The 24513-nt window shown below is 32.0% G+C and overlaps 4 protein-coding genes across 6 annotated transcripts in view; 1 reads left to right on the top strand and 3 right to left on the bottom strand.

Moving 5' to 3' along the window:
* The window catches only part of LOC111616193, a 12749-nt gene extending 11985 nt beyond the window's left edge, over positions 1–764 (bottom strand). Inside the window, exon 1 of the mRNA XM_023357616.1 lies at positions 385–764. Coding sequence (XP_023213384.1) covers positions 385–609 — 225 coding nt within the window. The 5' untranslated portion in view covers positions 610–764. The remainder of the gene's footprint in view (positions 1–384) is intronic.
* Positions 765–8182: 7418 nt separating this feature from the next.
* On the bottom strand, positions 8183–9910 carry LOC111616195. The gene is made up of 2 exons (XM_023357618.1): positions 9724–9910; positions 8183–9039 (listed from the first exon to the last, which is right to left on the bottom strand). Exons 1-2 carry the CDS (start codon positions 9782–9784, stop codon positions 8447–8449), a joined length of 654 nt encoding a protein of 217 aa, XP_023213386.1. The 5' UTR covers positions 9785–9910; the 3' UTR covers positions 8183–8446.
* Positions 9911–12707: 2797 nt separating this feature from the next.
* LOC111616194 lies at positions 12708–14272 on the bottom strand. Its single transcript, XM_023357617.1, has 2 exons — positions 14157–14272; positions 12708–14074 (listed from the first exon to the last, which is right to left on the bottom strand). The coding sequence occupies exons 1-2, from the start codon at positions 14215–14217 to the stop codon at positions 13482–13484; spliced, it is 654 nt and encodes a 217-aa protein (XP_023213385.1). The 5' UTR covers positions 14218–14272; the 3' UTR covers positions 12708–13481.
* Positions 14273–15939: 1667 nt separating this feature from the next.
* Positions 15940–24513, top strand: part of LOC111616199 (kinesin light chain-like) — a 15797-nt gene continuing 7223 nt past the window's right edge. The window contains exons 1-2 of one of the 3 annotated variants that reach the window (XR_002755207.1): positions 17496–18024; positions 18097–18162. Coding sequence is in view for 1 of the 3 variants with exons in the window: in XM_023357625.1 (XP_023213393.1) it covers positions 18101–18162 (62 nt within the window). In the remaining 2 variants the exon portion in view is untranslated. Of the gene's footprint in view, positions 16238–17495; positions 18163–24513 lie in introns of those variants that run through there. The other 2 variants (XR_002755206.1, XM_023357625.1) reach the window with 2 other exon arrangements.

The raw sequence follows: 24513 nt of genomic DNA, 5'->3' as shown, positions 1-24513 counted from the left end.
AACGTTTACAATCGTTCTATAATCGAACCAATATTCGAATTTTATGTTCGAATTTAATTCGAACAAATTCGAACAAAACATTCGAAATAGAAAACCACTTTCAACCACTTTCAGCCTCATATCTCCCGCACCCTTATAGCTATCGAGACGCAACCACCCCTATGCACGAATGGAGACTTGGGGCTACTACCACATACAAACACCATTCATGTGCGATGTGTAGTTTTGGCGGAAAAGTGAAATATAGGGACACACACGTCTATTTTTATAAATATAGATATAGATATAGATATAGATGAGATTAATTACTCGGAATAGTTAACATAAAGGTAAACAAACAGACACTCAAAAATATTACTTTATAAATTTTTAACATATGCTTACTTTGACGTCGAAGAGTATTCTATTTCTATGAAAAATCCATTTTGCCACTTTTCTCCATAATCGACATACGCCCATGGCCTGCTTCAAATTTCGATTATCTAAAAATTTTAATATACGTACTAATAAGTATTCGTCATTCATAACTGTAATTTTGGCAAAGTTTTGATGAGTAGTAGACATCACTTCAATATCTGTATCTACTTCCATGTCTATTGTCGTAGTCATAATTAAATATTAAAATACTATTTGAAAAATTAAGCTAAATATATTTCTTCTGCCGGAAATTGGCTAATTTCGTATTATAGAACGAATTTTTTCTCTTGTAAAATTTTTGATTTAAAAATGTTTATGTTCTATTCATGGAACATTTACGTTTCATTCTAGTTTTCGACCTGAAAATGGCCTATTAACTAGGCTGAAAACGTTTGTTTTTTAAAATTATATTTATTTCTCGGCAAAAAAGGTGTTTTGTTTCTCGTTATAGAACGAAGTGCGAATTAATATATTACACACGTAAGAAAATTCTGCGAATTTTAATAATAAATAATTTCATGTTGATAGATGCCCTTTTATTCTATAAATAACAACTATTGTATTTGAAATTTTTTCTGTCGATTTACTCCGATAAAACAAGGCAATTCAACACGTTAGCAATCCACCAAGATCAGATACCTCTCGGGAGGGCTTTTAACAAAAAAATGGCTTCCGTTTAGGTATTATACACGAAAACTCGTAAAATTTCACGTGACCGGTCGTTGATGAGGTTCGAACTAACAACCAATTACCGTTGTTCAGTGGTTCTATCCAGTCGGCTATTGGTGGTCTCCTATTTTGAAATGAACCTTATGTATTGTTTATTTGTTTAGTTAAGTTACGGTTAAGTTAAGCAAAACAACACTTGGGTGATGCCTTCCGGGAGGTCTTGTTAAGGCTAACTGGCCCCTATTATTCAGGCTTTATAGACGTGGAGAAAACTCAAAAAACTCCACGTGGCCAGCCCGTTCCAGCGAGGCGCGAACCTACAACCGAATTTCCAGTATTCAGGGAACGGAACCGTTTGGCTTCTGGTGGGCCTGTTAATTTGTTCCATTCACAGTTTTTTTTTTTAAATTAAGTAATTATGAGGATCGCTAGCATACAGAATAGAGTGAACTTGGACCGGTTTAACACATCTTTCTTTTCCTGGTGCAAGTATGTAATGTAAATCTGAACTGAACGATATTTGTGTAAAATTTGTATATCTCGCCGTTCAATTCAGTTTTATGCCAATCTGTATATTCGAAAAGTACAGATTAATTATTAATTAATATATTAAGTTAAATATAATAGTAATGTCTAGAACTGTTATTTTGTCTGAATCCACACATAAAAAAACGGAATATGGACAGTACACAAATTAATTACTCGCTTATTCACGTTATTCCTATAATAAATTATTTCACTGATTCAAATATGGTAAAGTCTATATATGTTTAACAATGAAATTACAGTATACAAAAACACATACGATCACGAAAGTCAAATAAATAATTCAATTAATATGTATCACATGCAAATATTATATTGCCTATTATGTATATTGCCTATATTGTATATTATAATTAATCATTATAAATTTGTAATGAAACTGTTACTCGTGTTATCATAATATATGTATAAACAAAAATTAAAATATTTATAAATAGTTAGTAAATTGGTACATTGCAAAATTCTCTAATTAAGCAACGGTTAGGCATATATATTAAATTCCACTTACTGTATTTCCTCGAAAATTACAAAGTTTGATATATAAAATTTACTTAATTTTGGAGAATTTTACGCCATCAATATTGAACGCATTTCATTTCAGACCTTGATGCAATGTTGATGACAATACATTTCTGGAAAATTTTCCAATTTTACGAAATTCGCGTGAATAATGTGCAACAGCAAATTTTTCATGAGAATTTCGAGTTATTCTCGTATCAAGAACACAATGTCATATGAAATCAACTGTCTTCTACCGGAATTTTTCAAAAATATTTTTTGTAGTTTCAGCATTTAGTAATCATCCCTGCTTCTAGTCATAAAGGCAAACAAGTTCATGTCTACGAAGTTTATATATAAACTGATAGCCGTTGTTTTGGAGAAAAATAATGGAAGAATGGCAGTTGGCAGGAAATACAAAGTTGATCTTAAAATAATTCGATAACGGCATAACGGCAAAGAAGCTTAAAACTAGAGTTGAATCCGGCAATTTCAAGAGAAGACGACTCAAAAGAGGAGGAAGAAACCCTTCAAGTGAATTCCTTTAAGGTATGAGGAAAAGTGAAATGGAGGAGAAAATAGAGGACTGGATAGACAAGATCTGAAAAGTTCCAAAAAAATGGTCTTGAGGAATGCCATAGGAATATTCAATAATGAAACTGTTTAATATGTGAAACGTTAGGTAACTACAATTATTCTAAAGTGCCGGTAATTAAGTAATATTTTCTGATAAACGACATGCAGCAGAAGCCTTTTCACCCTACCTAAATTTGCCTTGAGCAGCAGCCATATTCTCAAAAATCTGTCTAAGCCACTGACAGTAAATCAATGGCTTAGGCAGAGTCATAGTGTTCTGCAAGCCGTGTTGAAAGTTTATTGGATTTGGACGTGTCTACATGTTTGGCATGAATGGAACACTTCATTATGTGTTCTTTCAGACTTGCTAATAAAAGAAGTCCTTTTCTTACTGGTTTCAGGGGCGTTTCGTATTACCGGGACAGTGCAAGAATCAGACAAAACAAGTTATGTGTAAGGTTTCCTTTTGAACAATTTTGAACCTCTGTAGCAGCAACTTATCACACTGGCATCGTCGTAACAATGTATTTGCGTATACTGAATTTCAATTTTTAATTCCTTCAGAAAGGAGACAAGGTTGTTGTTATTGCCTTCCGAAGTACTTTATATTAAAAGGGTAAATTGTTGGATGAGTCATAAGAAGCTGGTAGGCTACTCGAGAAGTAAACACAAAAATAGAATATTGAGAAAGAAGTTTTATTATAACAACCATTACAATGTACCGCTTCATAAAATGGCGGAAGGATCAATGTTGCCAATTGGTGGAAAAATAAATTCAACGAATAAATTAAATAAATATTAAAACTTTATAAAGCGTAATAATAATATACATATGCCAACATAAATCCTAGAAAGCCATCCTTTATGATAACTAACTTTTGCTAAATAAGAGAACCTATTGTGTCAATGATTTCGTTATGAACCTATAGAGATAAATAAGCAAGTCCTAATAGAATAGAGATTTATATGTATTCCTGTATCTCTGCAATAGCACTCTCATGTTGAGAACTGCATTCAAAGTACGATGATTTTCAGCTAGTTCATCCAGTTCCATATAACCCTAATTGTTCTCTCCTCAAAGACAGTTCTTGGCATCCATAGAGAATACTTGTTTTGATTAATAGTTTACTCAGTTAACGGGTTTTTTAATTTGGGAACTTCCATGCACATAGTAATAACGTAAATCAGACACAAACAATAAACAGAAAACAGAAATACACAAGAAAAAACATTAATTACAATCAGTCAGCCAGTTCTAGTTTACCCTTTAGATTTTTATTGTAATATTTTAGATGTTCTTTACATCAATGTTGCCTATCATAATTTTTTTCTCAAGTTTAGAAATACTGTAATTTAGATAAATTCCCTATTTATAAAAATACTAAATCAACAAATTTCTTAATTCAAACGAAATTACTTATTTTCTCGTACTTTTAGTAATACTCATAAGTATTAATTAAGGGCAATCCAGCACTTGTCTGGGTGCCAAGAGTAGAGTAATACTTTTGTTCCTTAGCAGACTCATTTTGCCATTTTTTCTTTGAACAAATTTCCAGTTTTCCCCCTCTCAACGGTCGAAGAAGTGTTACGGCACTCCTCAGCACTATACTTTGCAATAACTTTTAAAGTGTCGTTGTGGCAAACTACAGTTTCACAGAATCTCCGATTGAAAACCATTAGTTTAAGACTCATAAGACTATATATAACGCCATAGTGCAAATTTTATCTACTGTCTGAATATTTTTGATAATAGCGTACAGTACAACTATACAGGCCAACAACATACCATTATTTCCTTATAATTATTACTTAATGTGTGTGTGGAGGAGCACGATTTTGTTCACCATTTTTGAAGCTAAATAACTTCTGTGCTTTTCGTCGAAAACTTTCGAAGTTTTGCAAGGAGGTTTGTTTATTAGGGAATTGATTTGGTGGTTAAAAGTCGACGGGGTGAGAAGATAGAGGAGGATCGTGTGTCGTATCTCCAGTAAAATCAAACTTAATAAAGATTTTATTGGATATTTGCATTTATAGTTTTGTTTTCTTTTTTTATAAAATTCGTCTCTACACTCAAAATTAATTAAGCTTATTAACATTTTATAATAATAATATAAATATATTTTAAAATGAAATATCACATGACTCCACCACAATTTTAAAATTTTTCGGAGAAAGTTACGCAACAAGTTGCTGGATTTTTTAATTTTTAGGCTAACATGAAAAATACAACAAAATTCGGTTTTAATCATTATTAAAAATGGATTTGTGGGCCGTTTACAAGTAATTTTCCAAGCTGATTTCGATCATCAGTCCACCTCTAACACTAAGTGTTTAAATAATAAAGAAATACGAAGGTTATAATGTAAACAAGATAACTATACAATGGCTGCATGTCTCTACAACAATTATACAGTATATCTTATATTAAATCCGAAACGACTCCATGTTTACATTAACATATACAACACCAAAACTTATTTGAGAAGTCCACTTTCTTTTCGTATGTTCGTTTAACCTCCCCCTTATGTTCTTTTTAAAGTAACAAAACTGATTGCGTTAGTATTACGGAGTGCTCCAACACCAGAAGCATCTCCCTGGATCTCTGGTTAGTAGCGAATGCCCAATACATCGAGAAGTCTTGCTAATATGTTCTGTTCTAAAGTAGCAGCAATAGATGTCTGAAAAAGTAATAATAAATAATATATAACGAATATGTGGAGAATTTATTCGTAAAGCATAGTCCTTATGTAACAATAAAGTACACGTAGACTAGGGGTCCCCAAACTTTTTATCCCGTCGACCCCTTTATAGAAAATTTGCCTTCTTATCGACCCCCAGACTATATATTTAACAAAAACATTATATCATTTTTCATTTCTGGTGTTAAGCGATAAGGAGACCTGCATAACAACCCAACAAAACATTTTATAGTTTCCATTTCTTATAAAATCCACCCAATAACATTAACAGAAAAAGGAGATATTTTCCACTGATTTATAATCTTAAAAAATAATAGCAAAATTATGGATAGATGGAAATTTGCCTATAGTTCTTAAACCGTACGTGTCATAATACGTAAAACACACAATTATCTTTGAAAACATAACATAAGTTATATTGGATGAATAAAATCTCTTACTGTCATTTTGCAACTACTACTGAATGCCTTAAAAATACAAGGTCTGTTCAAAAAGTATCGGACCTTATTTTTTTCCGCGTAAACCAATGATGCGAGAGAGGCCTCCTTCGGTGGAGTTGTGGAGGGGACAGTCATGCACAGCCCTGAATTTTTTCCCGCCTGCAGAAAGCGTCAGTCGTTGGCAATCGGCGTATGAGTGAGGTCATGTAGTGCGCTCTCGTCGGATTTCACTAAGCTGGAAAATGACTGAACAACGTGAGCAGCGATATTACATCAAATTTTGCCAAAAACCTTGGCGATACCCGAGTGTAAACCATTCGCAAGATTCAGCAGGCTTTCGGGGACGATCCTCGAGGCCAAAAAAAACGCGGCAGGTCCGCAGCAATATCAAAGGTCATGTTGACAGTTTTTTTACTCTCGTGGGGTGGTGTGTCGTGAGTACGCACCACAAGGCCAAACCATCCCAAAGGAGTACTACCAGGAGGTCCTTCGTCGTCTTTCCGATACAGTGCGATGCAAACGATGGGATTTGTGGTCGATCAAAACTTGGCAGCTCCATCGTGATAACGCATCCGCCCATTCTGCGCATCTGATTCGGGCTTTCGTCGCCAAACACAATACTCCTGTGGTTCGTCACGCTCCGTACTCTCTCCACATGGCTCCGTGTGACCTTTGGCTATTTCTCAAGCTGAAAATGCCGCTAAAAGGAACCCAAATTTAGTCGAGAGAAGACATCATGCGAAATGCGACGGACCGGCTGATAACCATTCCAAAAGATGCGTTCCAGCAGTGTTTCCAGCAATGGCAGGAACGCTGGAAGAAGTGTATACATTACCAAAGAGATTACTTTGAAGGGGATTAGGGTTTTGTACCTCAAAGTCAATAAATTTATTTTTGCCGACCAAAGGTCCGATACTTTTTGAACAGACCTTGTATGTTAACACACCTTTTTATTAAAATAGTTGATATTAGTGGGATGGATGTGTCTGAAGAGAAACAGCAAGATTATTGATATTCGGTTGAAAACTTACCAATTTTCAACCGAATATCAATAATCTTGCTGTTTCTAAGCAAATCACCACGGTTTTCCAAGTTCAATCTGTTCCTCTGTTTTGTCAAAATTGCGTTCGCTTGGCTAAAACCAGCTTCAGCCATGTATGAAGTTGGGAATGCAAGTAAGAAAGGTTCGGCTTCTGCTCTGAGCTTAAGATATTTAGTGGCATTATTGTTATTGCTCCAAAATTCACAGAGGTTTTTATTTTTAAACAACGTTTTAGTTTCGAGATCTACACATATTTCACTCAGTTCATCTTCTAAGCCAGGTTCACTACCTTCATTATCTATTTTTACATCAAAATGGATTAGCAAACCATTCGGGAACATGCATATTCTCCAATTCTTTCGAAACGTGCTTTAAAGTCTTCTCTTAATTTATCAATATGTTTAATATATATCTCCAAACACGGTCGGAAATTTTTTCATTTTCTTTCTTTCTTTCGTCTCCTCCCTGGTTTATATGGAGATTATATTTTCGTTTTCTTTTAGTACTCGCAAGTTTGAAAAATATTTAAAATTGGATCATGCCAGTAAAGATTTAAATAGCTCCATTTTTACTTGAAAGGCCATTATGATTGTTCGAGCTTGAATAATTGTAACTTTTTTCCCCTCGCAAACGCTTCTGTACTATATTAATGATTTTCGATATATTACGATATTTTCTCTGTAAATGATAAAATATCTACATTTAGATATAAAATACTTAGCGTGACAACCCTACAGACATACGTTGCACTGTTACACTAGAGTGTAACAGTGCAACGTATGTCTGTGTGTAATGAACTACCAGTGTTCTTAATATGTTTGTAACACTAGTACAGTTGCCAGATGCGTGAAAACAGAGTAACACATGCTTAAAGCGGCGTAGGCTAAGGCAAAACTCAAGGTATAACTAGGGTTGTCAGTAATGTTGTTGATCATATCCGTATTTAGAATTTTTATTGGAATATTCTATTTTTTACTTAGATAGTTTAATTGATCCTCTTTGGTATTAATCGACCCCCTTTTGACCCTCGTGTATTAATCGACCCCTGGAAAACTCTTATCGACCCCAAGGGGTCGATATCGACCACTTTGGGGACCCCTAACGTAGACTATTAAATGGCGAAGGCGGCCATCTGTATGTTCTTAAATAATTTTCGCAGTATAGTGTGATTTTACAATTATTTATTCGACTTTATTTCAGAATATTAGAAGCCCAATACATTGAAGAACATTACATCGAGGATGGACTGTATTTGTCTGCCATTTACAAAGTCATCACAGGAAATTTAGCAGTAGATCTTCAAAAACGGTCGTAAAGCGAGGATCTTCGGTATTAACCCGAAAAAAAAATAAATATTTAAAAAATAACTGCATATATTCATTTTCATGTGCACTTTATTTATTTTAAATACAAAATTAAGCGGTTTTAATAACAATTTACTGTATTTACTGGTAACATTAATACAGAGTTGTATGCAATCAAGCAATAACAAAGGTTAACAAGCGGGTATGATAAACCAATTCAGATTTACTTTACCCTTTTTAACAAAAGTTTTAAATCTATAAAATTGCAGACAAAAACTCATTTTTATTTTCTTTTATGTGTTCTTCAAGTATTTCTGATACGCCATTTTTTAAACCTTCTCTCAACGCATCTTTAGAGCACTTCAATATTTCGTCGGCTATAATCTTAAATGTCCAGTTGAAAAAAATTGTTACTCCCGAGAATCGCGTAACTTTGAAGTTACCGTAATGTGTTATTTTAAATTCATACAAATTTATTAATTGTTCTTGCGGTAAAATTTTAATTATGAGGTTTAATTTTACATGATCCAACTTTCCTTCCGACTTACCATGGATCCAAACTGGTGTCAGTGGTATCTTTACTCTGAAGTCCATATTAAATCGAATATTAGACGCTTCCAGTTTATAAAATATATATGTTTTATTCAGTCTTGGTTTAATTATGGCATTGTCTAATCTGTGGAGATCCGATAATCCTCGAAAATATATGTTTCTTCCTTCAAAATATCCGTTTTGAATATTAGCAACATGCAGGGGTTCCAATTTCTTCGTAATCAGAGGATCGAATGCCAGTTCTTTCAACAGCTCATCCATATTTTCATTTGCTCTGTCAATATTGTTTTCTGCAACTAAAGAAATCATTTTTTTAGTGTAAATTAAGACAAATATCTATCAGATCCCGAGAAGCCACTTTTTGAAATCTTTTTTAGAATAAATAACTTATAAATATATTTCTCCTAGAGTTTATGGCCCACCAATGAACATGGCATATGCGGTTGTGAAATCACGTCTTGTCAACAGCATTTGGGTACTTCACGTATCCTACAATTAAATTGAGATCAGTATCCCACAGAAAGTTTTTCAGAAGACTCTTGGCGGGGAAAGATCTGGCAAGGGAGCATGGCATAGCCCAAATGTGACGCTCCCTCGCTCCCTTATCCCATTAATCCAATTCGATCCTAACTCATGCATTAGTAATTCTATAATTCTATACAATTTCAAGTGGTAGATTTCTCTACATCAATAGGTAAAACCTACTGTTCTGTATGTATATTTTCTAATCCCTCAACCATGACGCTTAGACAGTGATGAGAAATTGGATATGCCTTATGTCTTTACGTTACTGCTACCTCACGTTAACTAATCAATAACTCGAATGTTTCTTAACAATATTTTTAAAATTTACAATAAAAAAGGACATGTCTGAAACATATTTTAACCATAGTTAAAATTGATAACTTATTACTCAGATATCCCGCTTAATACTATGGCAAATTAATCTCGATTAAAAACAACAAAACAAAAATGCTTACATGAAAATGCTGTAATTGCTAGTAAGAAGGAAATAAAATATGAAATTTTTAAGAGCTTCATCTTCGAATGTTAAAGCGTCTTTCTTATGACAGATGATTCGAAGCAATGCGGCTTTCCCTTATTTATAGTTGCTCTAAGCAGAGGAAGTTAGAAGAAAAGAAAGTACAAATTCGATATAAATCTAAGACGAACGAATTCTATCTAAGGAATTCTTAATTTCACAATAAATCTACCGTGTATATCCGGTGGAAGTGTTGTGAAATTGCTTTGCAAAAATATAATAACTCTTTCCTTTTACGTTGTCTTTGAAAAATATAAATGAATTTATTTAGAACTTAATATTATATTTACAAATTAAAATATTCACACTATATGAAGTTATACAATTAACTTCTTATGATGTGAATATGGTAGTTTTACATTTAACTACGTAACCCAATGAAAAATGGAAGGACGAAATCGAAAAACTTGCCTGGCTAACATTGAAAAAGCCAAGCGGAGTATCTTGAATAGATCGTTTCCTGTTAATGAACAGAGAGCGGTTGATGATGAAATAAATTGCAGTTATCCTAGAAAAAATATATCTGTGCATTAAATAAGCAATGTTGAAAGGAACGCGTGTAATAAAAATGGTGTAGATATCGTTATTATCCGGAGGAAGTATACTGATAAGACATTGATGAAATAATACTGGCACACAGTGGTGATATTCAGTGGGTTCGCACAGGTTCCAGATCATTCCAGATCATCATCATTCCAGATAGAGGAGTGTTATTGCTATGCGCTTGTCACTCCAGAAGAAACAGTGAGGAAGAGTCGGTCTTATAGAAGACGACCAATCCGAGGAAGACAGGAGAGAGGTCACGAAGTGACCAAAGCTGGTCTTATAAGAGACGACCCCAGCGAGAAAGGGAGACAGAATGCCTACCGGGAGGACTTGGAGGGAAAGCTGGCCCCTATTCAGGCGTCATTGGCAAGGAGGAAAACCCGGAAAAAACTCCCGCTGCCAGCTCGTCAGTGAGGCGCGAACCCCCGATCGAACTCCGGTGTTTAGGGTCTGGTCACCACTATTCGCCCAGGTTCGACCGAACCCGTTGTTAACATTTTCAAAGTTTTCCGAACCTTGTTAAACACACGTAACATTTCTCAGTGGTTTTCTTTTAAAAAATATATTAAAATATACGTATTATACTCTGTAACACTACTAAACTAGAGCCTTATACCGCATTCGCCTTGGTGCGACCTCCCTCGACCGTTTCAATCGAGATTGAAACGAGGTTCAATCGCGGTCGACTCAAGAGAGTTCTTGAAACTAGATCCAGCAGGGGCCGTATTCTGGTCACCTTCTCTGGTCTCTCGTCTCTCACAAGACGGTCTCTGATTGGCTAATCCAAATGATTAGCCAATCAGCGACCGGCTTGTGAGAGACAAGAGACCAGAGACGGTGACCAGAATACCACCCCAGCATAAGAGAGNTCTCTGATTGGCTAATCCAAATGATTAGCCAATCAGCGACCGGCTTGTGAGAGACAAGAGACCAGAGACGGTGACCAGAATACCACCCCAGCATAAGAGAGTTTCCACAATCCCACGCGCGCCAGAAAATACAAGATGGCTGTGGAACACGTGTCGTAATAAAATATGTACAAAATAAACCATTTTGAACACTCTTTATTATTATTTATAAAAAATATATATATAGTTCTGGCATAAAAAATGTTAAATTTTAACTGACTTAATTTTGCAAACGCATCTTTTTTTATTTATATGGATATCTTAAATTCAGTTTTTGCGCTAATGTTGCTAATACACCATTTGAGCGAAAAAAAAAATTGTTAAGGAAAGAATTTCTGTTAGCGAACCCTTTGTTAAATATTTCGAATATCACCACTGCTGGCACAAGCTATAAAAAGGGCATCATACCGTAAGCAAGAAGCTTTAAACTATGATTTAACATCGAATCAGCGCTCCTATAAGGTGGAGTGGTTGCAATTGGAGCTAACATGGCGTTCAAAACAAGGAACATTCCTCATTTCCAACATACGACGAAGTTGCATGAGACAATGGAGAAGTATCGTTTATTAGTTTCTTATATATTTGAAGAATAGTCTAAAAGTCAAAATCTTTTTGTTATTTGTTAATTGCATCAATGCTCTTTATACACAAGTTATCATGGCAAATTTCGTTTATTAATCTTTACCCTATCCTGAGATATTAAACGGAATAGACGCCAACACACCCACACACACCGAGATCCACGGAATTTTTTCTTCTTTTTTGACATTTTTGGATTCAGGAGGTCTCAAAATGTGAAGATTTCCAAAAAATCCAGAGGGTCAAATTTCATACAATTCGAATACTTTCTCTTGTTATGTATACATAACTGCCGGGAAAGTCAAACTACATTAAAACAATTTACATGAAAAGCATTAATTAAATTTAGCAAATTAATTTTTAAAGATGTGAGTTCAATTTTCAGAATTATTAATATTTTAAAGTAATTTTCGAAGTATTCAATGCACAATATTTAGTTTTTATTCTTATTTTTAGATGATGTGCGACTCATTTCCATACCGCCCGAAGAAAGTGCAGGAAAACAGTGATACAATCAATAGGATATCCCGTGTCTGTACTAATCTATATAGAATTTCGATAAGAAGAGACAACATTACTTATTTAGGTGACCCAATTTACTTCTCAAGAAATAGAACGAATTAGAAAACATTATTGTTTTAGTAAAACATAATTCTAAGCAAATAAATTTTGTATTACAAGGCCATAAATTTCAATCAACAATCTATTTTATCTCAGCACAATAAAAGTAATATAACGCTGTAACAGTTTTTATAGCTCTACCATCGCCGTTTAAATTCGATTAAATAGAATTAAACGACTAATGAAACATAAATCATTACTTAATTTATCGACATTATAATTGTATTTAACAGTGGAATGTCATCATATTTCATTAAATTTTCTCACGTGTCTTTATGTCTGCTTCAGTCTCTTGTATTAATCATGTTTCTTATAAGGCGCAATGGATCTTTCGTTTCAGAGATCAGGTTATCAATGTTATGGAGCATCAGAGCTTATATATGTTGACACCCAGGTTATTTTAAGCATTTTTCAGTCCTCTGGCCCACCTTCTTCAAAGGAATCGTGCATATATAAGTAGAACAAAATATAGTAACGAGCAGTAATATGAAACTCCTGAGAAGACGAGCCCCAAGTCTATTGTTCAGGTATGACCATACTTTAATTAATGAAGTCTTGTTTACATATATTTTGGAGTTTATTTATAGTATTGTAAAGCTATGACCCATTCATGGCAAATGCAATTTTGTGCTTATAAGGCACCTGAAAGATGCGTCACAATTCCGTTTATGTACATTTTTGAATCACCCTATTTTAATGTTAAGAATTCGAATTTTCATTTTTATTTTGCCATATTTTTAACTACAAACCCGCATCTTATCATATTTTTAGTTAGTATAATGTATGTTTCAAGATGTTTACAACGTTAATCAAATTAAATAAAAATTAAAATAGTTATAAACTAAATTTACTAAAGTAAATTTAAAAGAAAAGATTCATGTCCTACTTATATTAATTAAATTTTGCTCAAGAAATAAAATAGAGAACTTTGTTAAGTTTTATTACACGAGTAATTACACGATATTAATGTATAACCATAGATTCTCGTAAAAAATGAAAAATATATATAATTTAGATATAGGTTATAAGACCCTGTATGGGACTATAAAGATCTGGATTTTAATTTTCTCGATGTTATCTTCACTTCATTCAGTTTATCTCGAAGCAGGTTTGATACGCCATTTTCAATACCTTCAATCACCATCCCTTTGGAGTGATTAAACATGAAATTTGTTATAATAGCCAATAACCAATTGAAAGCAATTGTGGCACCTCTGACTTTAGTAACTTTAAATCTACCAAAATGTATTACTTTAAATTCTTCCACTTTTCCAGTTCCGTCAAGTGAAGATACTCCGACAACACAGCGAACTCTTACGTTGTCAATTTTCCCTTCCGCTTTACCACTGATCCAGATAGGTAAAATGGGTTTTTTAACTTTGTAATCCATATTAAATCTAATTTTAGCCACTCCCAGTTTAGAAGTCACGTATACTTTATCCCCTTTGGCCTCAACTTGGCTGTCCTCTAATCTGTAAAGGTTTGATAATCCTTTGATGTATATGTTTCTACCTTCGAATGTGCTCTCTCTGACATTAGGAACGTGAATTGGTTCCACTTTTTTGGCGATCACGGGATCGTTTCTTAGATTTTCCAACAGTAGATCCATATATTCGTTAGCTTCTTTGACATTATCTGGAATTATAGGAACATGGTCTGAAAACCTCACCCTGACGATCTATAATTAACTAGAACTTATAAAAATATTTTTGTTTACCTGAAAAAACTGTACTTGCAAGCAGAAAAAATAAAAAATAGGAGCTTTGTAACGTTTCCATTTTTCAAACGAAAGTGTTTTAATCGGTAAAGATGAAGAGAAAACAGCAATTCAAAGGGATATCCTTAGGAAGAGGAACAGAGATAAATACTTCCTCTACAAAAAAATATATAATCTAACCCAAACAGTTGCATATTCCTTCAAAATTACCTTTATTCTGTTACTTATTGACTGTTTCACTTGGGTTTTTACGTTCTTGTAATAGGTAAAATTCGGGTATCTAAAGACGAAGATCAACCAGATTATCTAATCTGGTTGATCTTCGTCTTTAACTCAGTGTCATTCCAGAAAGTTGCAACATGTCTCATTAATTATAAAGTGAACTTACTTAGTTCTCTAACGCAAATATGAACTTTATAAGAGGTCTCAGAGAGCATTAAACATGCAATAAATGATGTCTCTACATCACAGACATTAATTAAAGTGTTTGGAGTATCGTGTCTGATAGTCATGCTGGCAGATTCCGTAGTCAGGGTTGTTCCATAATTAAGCTTACAAATGAAAGTTATGAATAAAGAAAAATGATCAGAAAAGGCAGAAGTTACAAGTGTATTTAAATAGCCAAAAAATTGCTTTTTAAGTAAAAATACGGTTAAATCCGCTATATGGATATTCAGTGAATTAGTGCGCCTAGGGCCTCGTCGTCTCGAGGGACTTCAAGAATTACAAAAAAACGTACAATTTATTCAATTTTTTCCAATACACATGCATTTCGGGTTGAAAAGTTTATTTAAGCATTTTATTATTATTTTTTTAATATATTAAAAAACCTTGTAAAAAAATTGCGTCTAAGGCGCGAAAGGAACATAATCCGCATAGCATATGTAACAGCTATCGTAAGGCAATGAACCGGGAAAGGTAGTACCGAGTATTTTGGCCCACCAGTCCCCGAGTGGATAAAGCAACTGAACTTTGTGGGTCTGCGCTTCGCCAACGGGCTGGTTACGTAGCATTTTTGAGATTTTTTCCACATTTGTAATTCCTAAACAGGGCCCAGTTTGCCATAAAGTCTCCTCCCGGAAAGCAAACTGTCATCCCATTGCCCACGTTCCAGCCCAGATCTATTATAGTTTTCAGTAAAAGCGCGTTTTCTAAGAAAATCTTTAATATCTAAGAGATAAAATCATATTTATTATGGTTTCGGCCAGGCACACGCAATAGGGTAGTCTATTGCGTGGGCCTGGCCTTCCGATGAAAACCGTCCGATGGCCTTGTCTGGAACTCGGAGCAATAAGCTGCCGCCTTCCAACCAGCCATTATGAAAATTTGATTGTGTTTAATTTAAAAATAACTTGTGTAAACATATTTTAAAAAATCATATTTTTAAGTTATTTTATAAGGAAACGAAATTAATTCTTAAGTTGAATCACAGTAGGTGACTGGTGTTAAACTTAAATAAAAAAAAAATAATAATAATAAAAATATTACGAATATTATTATTTTTATTATTATACTCGTCAACAGATGGCGCACGATTAAATAATTTTCCAAAATGCTTCGGTTTTGTTCGCCACCTATGATCATTTACAAGAAAAATATATATATATTAGTTTATATATTAGTTTTTGTATTCATTTACATTAATAGTTTATTTCTTCCACAAACTGTATTCATAATTTTTAAAAATTACAAAAGTTAATAAAATAAGAATAATAATAAATTTAATAAACGAAAAAATATATATATATTTTTTTTTCTCCATAATTTTCCAAGCGGACAATGACGTCAGACGGCAGACGATTGATGTGAAATACGTCCGACGAGAAAGTAAACTAAAAGCGTCATCGAGTAAAAGTATTGCGATTAACTGGTTTTAATAAATTCAAGTTAAGTTATAAAACATCGTCGAGATTCGATTGACAATTGTTGGAAACGAATGCGGATGATCGAAGAGATGATAAACGCAAATAATCCATAGGCTTAATTTTAGGCCTAGCGAAGAAGCCGGCCTTTCAAAGTCTTTTATTAAAGAAAAGAAGATTTATTTATTATTAATTCGATTCCCTTCTTAACTCATTTAAGTAAGTTGTGTTATTTTTAACTATAAATGATATCAAACACCTTCTATTTATGTTTTAATCATTAAAATCACTCTTAAACAAACAAAACTGCACTTTAGACTTTGTATTTACTACATTACTTGATTTAAAATTACTCATTTAACACATAATTTACATTCTTCCATGTTTAAATTTCTATGTAATGTACTTGCCTCCTAAGAAACCAAATAGTTGATTAAGTTAATAAATAAAACTATTAAAAGTGTAGAAGCTTTGTGGAGTTCAATTACTGGCTGTGCAGTAAGTTGTTAGCCTCTGACTGGATCTGATTCTAGTACATATCATAGCTAGGCTTGTGTTGGCGCACCAACTTATATATAAAAAAAACGTAATGTTTACGTAAGCCAAACGATTGCCAGATTGATTGGGCTGCTTTACCACTACTACTAATAATTAAATTAATGGTAGCGTTAAAGTAGCCTAATTGTTTGGCTTGGCAAATGAATCGTCTGTGCTCTTTTGCCAACTGTTTTATCAGTTTATTAAGAGACAGTGTCCCATTTTTTACCAATTTTTGCTCGTTTGACCGATTGGCTATTGTAAAAGAGATCCTTTAGACCACTCACATGTTAATTCTATTGTGTAGTATGACGCAAATGATGGTAATGAGTTGTATAATGGCGTGAATCATAGTGTGATGGATGTGGATTGGATTTAAACTCCGAACTGGGAACCATGGATCTGAGTGTTGTTCTCTGTTCGTCTTCTATGCTTGCCGATAACATTACCCATTAAAAGTGAGCCTGAACTTTAAAGTTTTGGCTGAGAAAATGGGTGTAACGTGCTGATGTCTTACGTCTACTGATCAATCAAGCAAAGTCAATTGACTATTTTTAGCATTTATAGCTCTTATTCAAAAAAACATTTGTAGATTTGTATAAAATGTAAAATTCTGTTGAGTTTTAAGAAAATTACTTAGCTCTCACATAATAATCGTGATATTAAGCTTATTGAGTGAGGTGGCAAGACAATGTTTGATTTATAGTTATATATTAGTTACATTGAAACAAACTGGAAAATCAAGTTTTGAGGATTTAGTTGTATTAAATGTCAATTCTTATCTCATCATTTTCCAACTAGAGTTTCACTTGAATAATTTCAAACCAAGACTTGAATAATGAAGGTCAAAACTTAATAAACTTTGATGAAAGACTTAATAACTTTAATTAAACAGAATTAATAACTTTATCAATTATAAACTAAAAATGCCAGTACTAGCCTTCTTGACTACAAAACAAAGTATTACAGTATTAACTTTCTTCTTACAATTATAAAATTAGTTAATACTAAAAGCACAAATTACAATTATTCAAAATCTTAAATACTTAACCTTATTCAAGAAAATATTCTAGTAGAATAAAAATTCAGTTAGCACCAATAATTACAATTCAACAGCTACACACTGACCAACAGAATTGAAAATTAGCTTGCAGTAGTCTTTTATACATTGCTGATTTGCATAGTATACATGTTTACACAAAATATTCTCTGACTTAATTTGTCTCTCTACCAACATTCATATAGAAAATTAGTTATATTCATAAATACAGGAATAAATCTTAAAACATTAACTTAGTGGAATATAATTTTATTCATTATTCAAATCTTACTATGAAATTATGCAAATGAAACTATAGTTGGAAAGTACAGTATGATTTAATGTGTCAATCTCCAAAACTCAAAATGGAAAATAATTAGTGCAAGTAATTAATTCAGCTATAAATCAAAAGTTCTCTATCTCATAAATGGTAGGAATTTGCAGGAAATATTTTATGTTGTATTGATTGAATTTTTTCATGTATCTATCATTTGTCATGCAGAAATATGATAAAACCTACGTCTACATCTAAAAAGTATTCTGGACATATTTCTGGACTTTTTAATAGGTATAAAAATTTATTATTTTTTTGTGTCATATCTTAAAACTATTTCTCTATGATTAATTTGTTTGTGCAGTGCATCAGCATATAGAGCAACTCTCATTTTGCATATTTTAAGTGAATCTGACTCATAGTACGGTCAACCAGTAGTGAGGAATTGGACTTGATATATTCAGGTCTTTCAGAGTGGTGGGTAGACACCTGCACTATCTCGGCCATCTGACTAGAAAAATTAGGTTAAATTTATTACAGCCATTGTTATTGTATAGTGACACACATTATCATATTAATATTTAATGTAATCTCAATATTTAATTTGTAATAATTATGGGAATAAAGAGCATTTAACTAAACTTAATGTAATGTCAATGATATTCTAAAATGCATCTTTAAGAATATCAAGAAAACAATTGAAAGCATTTAAATAAAATAGCAAATCAGAATTCAACTGTAGTCATGATTATTACTTGTAAAGATTTCCAATTATTTTTGTAATTTGTGTGTTTATGAATTAAATTCCCTTATTGTCATGAAAAAGAAAATAATTTATAATATACATTTACATTTTCACTCAATTAAGTTTACAGTTGTTGCCTATTTTACTCTCAGTAGAGGTAACTGATAGTTTTTAATTATTCTATATTTGACATTGGAAGGTATCAAGTCATCATTAATTGACAATTTCTAATTATTATGCTTGTTTAATTAACTACCATATTTTTCATTCTGTATAGGCCTATTATTAACATCATTCATAAGGGTAGAAATGCAGCTCTGAATGAGACCTTATAGCTGTAGCTCATGCCCATAGGAGTAAAAGAGTCAAAGGAAAAATTGGTCTATGTGAATTTACAAGACCCTCACAAATTGGGTAAAACTTAAAAGTCTGGAACTATTTCTGAAAATAATGCTGAAAATCAACTGTTTTCCAGTTTATTAAAAATATCTAAAAGCTTATAAAACATGAGAAATGCCATTGCACTGCATTTCAGAGAATATCTATATACTAAACCACTATATCTTGCAAATGGTCACTTGTAGACCATTGGTTCATTTGACTCTTTTACTCCTATTGGCATGGTCTGCAGCTGTGATATGGTCCCAACCATTTTATTCAGAGTTGCATCCATACCTTAATAAGACAATTTTTCAGTAATTGAACCAAAATTTAGAAAGATTAATATAAGAAGATACCATACACACTTCTTAACATTTAAACAAATTGAGTTAGGTATGTTTCTTGTTTCCAACATGCTTATTTAATTTATAAACTGAAATAAATTATGAAATTTAAATTGAACTAATTAGAATTTTATATATAAATTGATTAATTTTTTGAGAAAATTCAGTTTAATTAAATTATTCTAGTTTAATATTTAATCTATTTTCTTACTAGCAGTTGTTAATGTTTAAAGATTTTTTTTTATTAATGAAGTTCTAATTAACATTAATTTATTTTGAGTAATTTCAGCCAAGTAAATTTTTTATTTGCTTTCTTTAAGAGTGATTAAATAAATAGCTATAATTGAATAAAAATATTTTATCTGTAGTTTTTCTATACTAATGTTACTGTAAACACTTGCAACAGTTGAAAGTTGAACTATATTTAAATTAATACATCCATGAATATAAAAAAAACCATAACCTTTTATTATGTTGTTACAATTGATGGTTCAACAGCTGACATCAGTTATTATTTCTTTTTTCTTTTTTTGTTTTGTTTAAACAGAACATAAAGCATCTAATTCCTACCTTGTTTTTTTTTTTTCGTAGTAAGACATTTATAATTGAAATGTGCAAACTACATTTTAAGCAAAGGGAGATGTGTGATGAGTTAAAAAAATAAAATTCATATTTATTATGCTATTTATCATCATAAAAGCAAAGTTTTCAGCTTTTCACTGTATAAAATTAATGAAATTTTTAATAATTCAATAGTTTTGAATTTAAACCAACAAAACAAAAATCTGTTTATCTTGTGTTTAAATATTTATAATAAGAATCTTTTTTTAAACGTAGTTTTTTAGATTTATTTATCAATTTTTTTATGTATCAAATTTTTCTTAATAGAAGTATTTTTGAACTAAAGATTTTTCAGTTAAGAAAGAACTTTAATTTACAAAATACTAATCAGTTTAAATTACAAAAATCTATGATTATTATGCTTGAATCATTCATATATTGATAGAATGGTAAAAATTTAGCTCTGAATAAGAAAGTTGGGACCTTATCAGAAGTGTAGACCAGGGATGGGCATCCCACGGCCCTCAGGCTGAATGTTGCCTGCATTAATATTTTTCGTGGCCCGCATCACATAAAATACAAATAAATATATCAATTTCCCAGCTTCAGGAAGTACAGTATACAGCAAAAGTTCAAATGCTATTTTCTACAACTTATGTATGTGAATAGTTTTTCTGCAATGAATTTAGTAAAAATTAAAAACTAGCAGCAACTAATATTTAACTGAATATTTCCAATATATTACGATTACATCAGTTCCAGAAGCTAAATTAAGTATACTTATGCTAATTTATAATTACATGTGAATAAATAATTGTAATTTATCGGCTTTTTTTTTGTATGCGGTTTGCATCAGTTCAAAGGTTTTGAAATGCAGCCCTTACATAGAAAAAGGTTGCCCATCCCTGGTGTAGATCATGCCCATAAGAGTAAAAAACTCAAATGAACAGTTGATCTTCATGTGACCCTTTGTAAGATGTAGCCTTCTCTGAAATCACCCAATTAAACATATTATAATAGGCTTATCAAGCACACAGCATGATTCTGATTGTGCTCTGGAAGTAGTTGGTGCAATAGCATTTCTTATATTTTAAGCTTTTAGCTATCTCTAGTGAATTGGAAAACGGTTGATTTTTAGTATTGTTTTGAGAAATAATTTAAGATTTTTTCACTTTTAAATTTTACCCCATTTTTGATAGTCCAAAATTCTAGGTAGGCCCAATATTGGATGGCTATGGTTTGTTAAGGGTCTCTTGTAGTTCGACTGTTCCTTTGATTTTTTCACTCCTACGGGTTTCATCTACAGTTCTGTTAAGGTCCCTACCATGCATTTATACTGATAAAATTTATTATTCATTCAGAATTAAGTTAGATTTTAGCAAGAAAAAAATTGGTTAGAACAATGTTAACAGTAAATCTTTTAAAGCAGTGAATTTATGTAAAGAACTAATATTTTTGACTTTGTTAATTGACCTTATTCAAGTCTGCAGGGAGAGAGTTCTGCTTCCAAGCTGAAAGTCTGATTAAAGCAATTGAAAATGTTAAAAACTTACTCATAAATTCTTTTAAGTAGTAATATCAAATTAATAATAAAATTTAGGTACTGTCATTGTAATTTATTTTATTATAAAATGTATTAAGCATAAATATTATTTAGCTTTAAGGAGAAAGGTAATGAGTAAAATTAGAAATAAAATTATTTGTAAAAAAATTTGCTTAAAGACCCTCTGAAAAATAATAAAATTTCATTATTATTATTGTATTTTCCTTAATTTTTTGTATTTAATCTTACAGCCCATAAAATTTATGATTACTTTTTGTACTTGTTAAGGACTTTGAATACAAAATAATATATTTTTTTCAAATTTAAAGAAAGATAATTTATTATAAATACATTTGTAGATGAATTGATTTAATGCAAATTTCATACAATAAAAAAAGTAATAAAATTTGATTTTTTATTATTAGCCTAGAATTTTGGAAGAAATAATCATTTTTGTAAATTCAATGATTTAGGAATATGAAATTGTAACGTCTACATGCTTAACTTCGTAAATATATTTTTAATCCTATGTTAGAAAGAATAGTATATGTATTTTAGTAATGGTAGTATTATAATTTCAGATTGTATTGATTCAAATATGCTGTAGGAAGTCACATTTTTTCTGTATTTAGTTGCTGATTGCAAATTATGGTATAGTTTGAGTTTCATTTGTATATACAAACATCTCCAACCCGATATATAATTATAGCTACAACCAACAGACTGCCGAAAATCTATCGGGCTAGTTTTATGCTACTTATTATATAAAATACGTAATCAATTTGGTACTAGAGGTAAGCGTTAGGCGCCATCTCTTATTAATATTAATAATTATAAATAATTTTAATTAATTTAAATAATTTGGAACCGCTGGGAGAAAAAATCGGCCCGGAGCGGGACTCGAACCCACAACTCCTGCTTACCGTGCAGATGCGTTGCCAGTTACGCTACCCGGACCTCCGATCCGATCTCCTCTTCCAGCGTATATAATCTAACTNGATTTTTTCTCCCAGCGGTTCCAAATTATTTAAATTAATTAAAATTATTTATAATTATTAATATTAATAAGAGATGGCGCCTAACGCTTACCTCTAGTACCAAATTGATTACGTAATTTATCTAATAAGTAGCATAAAACTAGCCCGATAGATTTTCGGCAGTCTGTTGGTTGTAGCTATAATTATATATCGGGTTGGAGATGTTTGTATATATATTACGCCTTGCCGGGGCTTGCGATGGCCGGTTGAGAGCCGTATGGGAAGTAGGACGTGGGCACTGAATGTGTCCCCAGCCGGCGTTGTAATAACCGTCGATGGTTAAGTAGTTAGATTATATACGCTGGAAGAGGAGATCGGATCGGAGGTCCGGGTAGCGTAACTGGCAACGCATCTGCACGGTAAGCAGGAGTTGTGGGTTCGAGTCCCGCTCCGGGCCGATTTTTTCTCCCAGCGGTTCCAAATTATTTAAATTAATTAAAATTATTTATAATTATTAATATTAATAAGAGATGGCGCCTAACGCTTACCTCTAGTACCAAATTGATTACGTATTTTATATAATAAGTAGCATAAAACTAGCCCGATAGATTTTCATTTGTATTATATTAGGCCAGAAATTTGACCAATTTTAAGTTTTTTTCTGATTTTGCACATTCGATATGAAGCATAATTATTACTTTTAGTTTTAGTAGATATTGGGAGTTGCTACTTTTTTTGGTTTTCCAATGACAATAATGTGTACAGGTACATGGGGATTATAACTAAGTGCAATCTCTCATTTAATGCACCACAGACAAAGTTTTCAACGAATGCCTTGTACTACTTTCCAGGAAAGCTCTTTTCATAAGGTTCTCTTTATGATTTGGTTAAGAAATCAGTGTTATCTGCAACTTTTTTAAATTTTGTTTTTCCTATCCATTTTATTGCTACGAAAGATGTTTTATGTACTGTGTCTGAAGTAAGGACTGTCCTTACCAAATAAGGACAGGTAGTAACACTAGTTGATGTAATAAGTTCACAAATTAGCTGCATACTCTAATATCCTGAATGATCTGCATTTAAATCTAATTTTAAATTGGAATTTATGCCATGATTTAGCATGTATAATATAGGTTGGTGTTTCATTTTCTGTCTTTACCTTGGTTATGTGACTCCACTGTGGATCTGGCCTTCCTTTAATGGATCTAATTATGTTTATCAGGTGGTTTTAACACAATGTTGTCTTGTGCTCACTAATTAATATCAAAATTAAACTTAAAAGAAGCTCATGTATGATCCAAAACATTGACAAGGTGTCCAAAAGTCAGTTAAAATGTTGATCATTACATTGAATAAAAAGTTTGTTGTACACATTTTTTATCATAAATAAATAATTACATTGAATTAGAAATTAGATGCTAGTTTTCATCTCTCAATATTGATTTTCATCCAAACCGAACTGGCTATTTTAAAATTATGAAGGGGAAAAAAATGACCTTTTACTTTGAAGGACATTTAAAGTTGGCAAAAGGCGTTTCTATAATTTATAATCAATGTCTAAAATCAAAAATAAACAGTTTTGTAAGTAAATACAGAATAAATTCAATAAATATTAAATTTTTTTATAGTGTTAAAGTAACTTATGAAAAATTATCAAGTATTTATGTTAGCGGCAAGGTATGTCTTGATAAACAACTTTGCAGATAATTTATCTTGTTAATATATATTTTTATAAATCTGTGTTGCAAGTTTTAGTGCTGCAAAAAATGATTCCAGTTGAAGTACTACAAAGTTTTAGATGTAATTTCAGAAGCTATATTTATTCATTTGGATTTATTGATTTGAGAATTCCTAACCAAATGCAGCTTTATTAACCATGGCAAGTAATAAGGCATAAATTTTAAAGCTAATTTGCATATAGAACATTAATTCCACCAGATAATTTAAATGTTATGTATTAGGAATGAAGCACACTCATTAGGTATGACAGAGAATCAATTTTTGAAACTCCATTGAAGATTTATAAATGCAATTTACCAAATTATTCATAAAAATAATTATAAATTAAATTTATAAATTAATAAAAATTTATTA

This window comes from Centruroides sculpturatus, unplaced genomic scaffold, assembly GCF_000671375.1.
Source record: "Centruroides sculpturatus isolate CEXI.00-Female unplaced genomic scaffold, Cexi_2.0 scaffold1878, whole genome shotgun sequence".
In the NCBI taxonomy this organism is placed as follows: domain Eukaryota; kingdom Metazoa; phylum Arthropoda; class Arachnida; order Scorpiones; family Buthidae; genus Centruroides; species Centruroides sculpturatus.
Note: the sequence above shows the minus strand (reverse complement) of the source record. Positions and strands in the feature narration are given on the sequence as shown.

Bases quoted from the DNA above. Each gene is read 5' to 3' on its own strand.
- LOC111616194 (XM_023357617.1), bottom strand. From the start codon at position 14,217: ATGGAAACGTTACAAAGCTCCTATTTTTTATTTTTTCTGCTTGCAAGT. The intron at 14,075-14,156 runs GTAAACAAAAAT...CTATAATTCCAG, and splicing joins TGCAAGTACAGTTTTTTCAG to ATAATGTCAAAGAAGCTAAC.
- LOC111616195 (XM_023357618.1), bottom strand. From the start codon at position 9,784: ATGAAGCTCTTAAAAATTTCATATTTTATTTCCTTCTTACTAGCAATT. The intron at 9,040-9,723 runs GTAAGCATTTTT...TGATTTCTTTAG, and splicing joins AGCAATTACAGCATTTTCAT to TTGCAGAAAACAATATTGAC.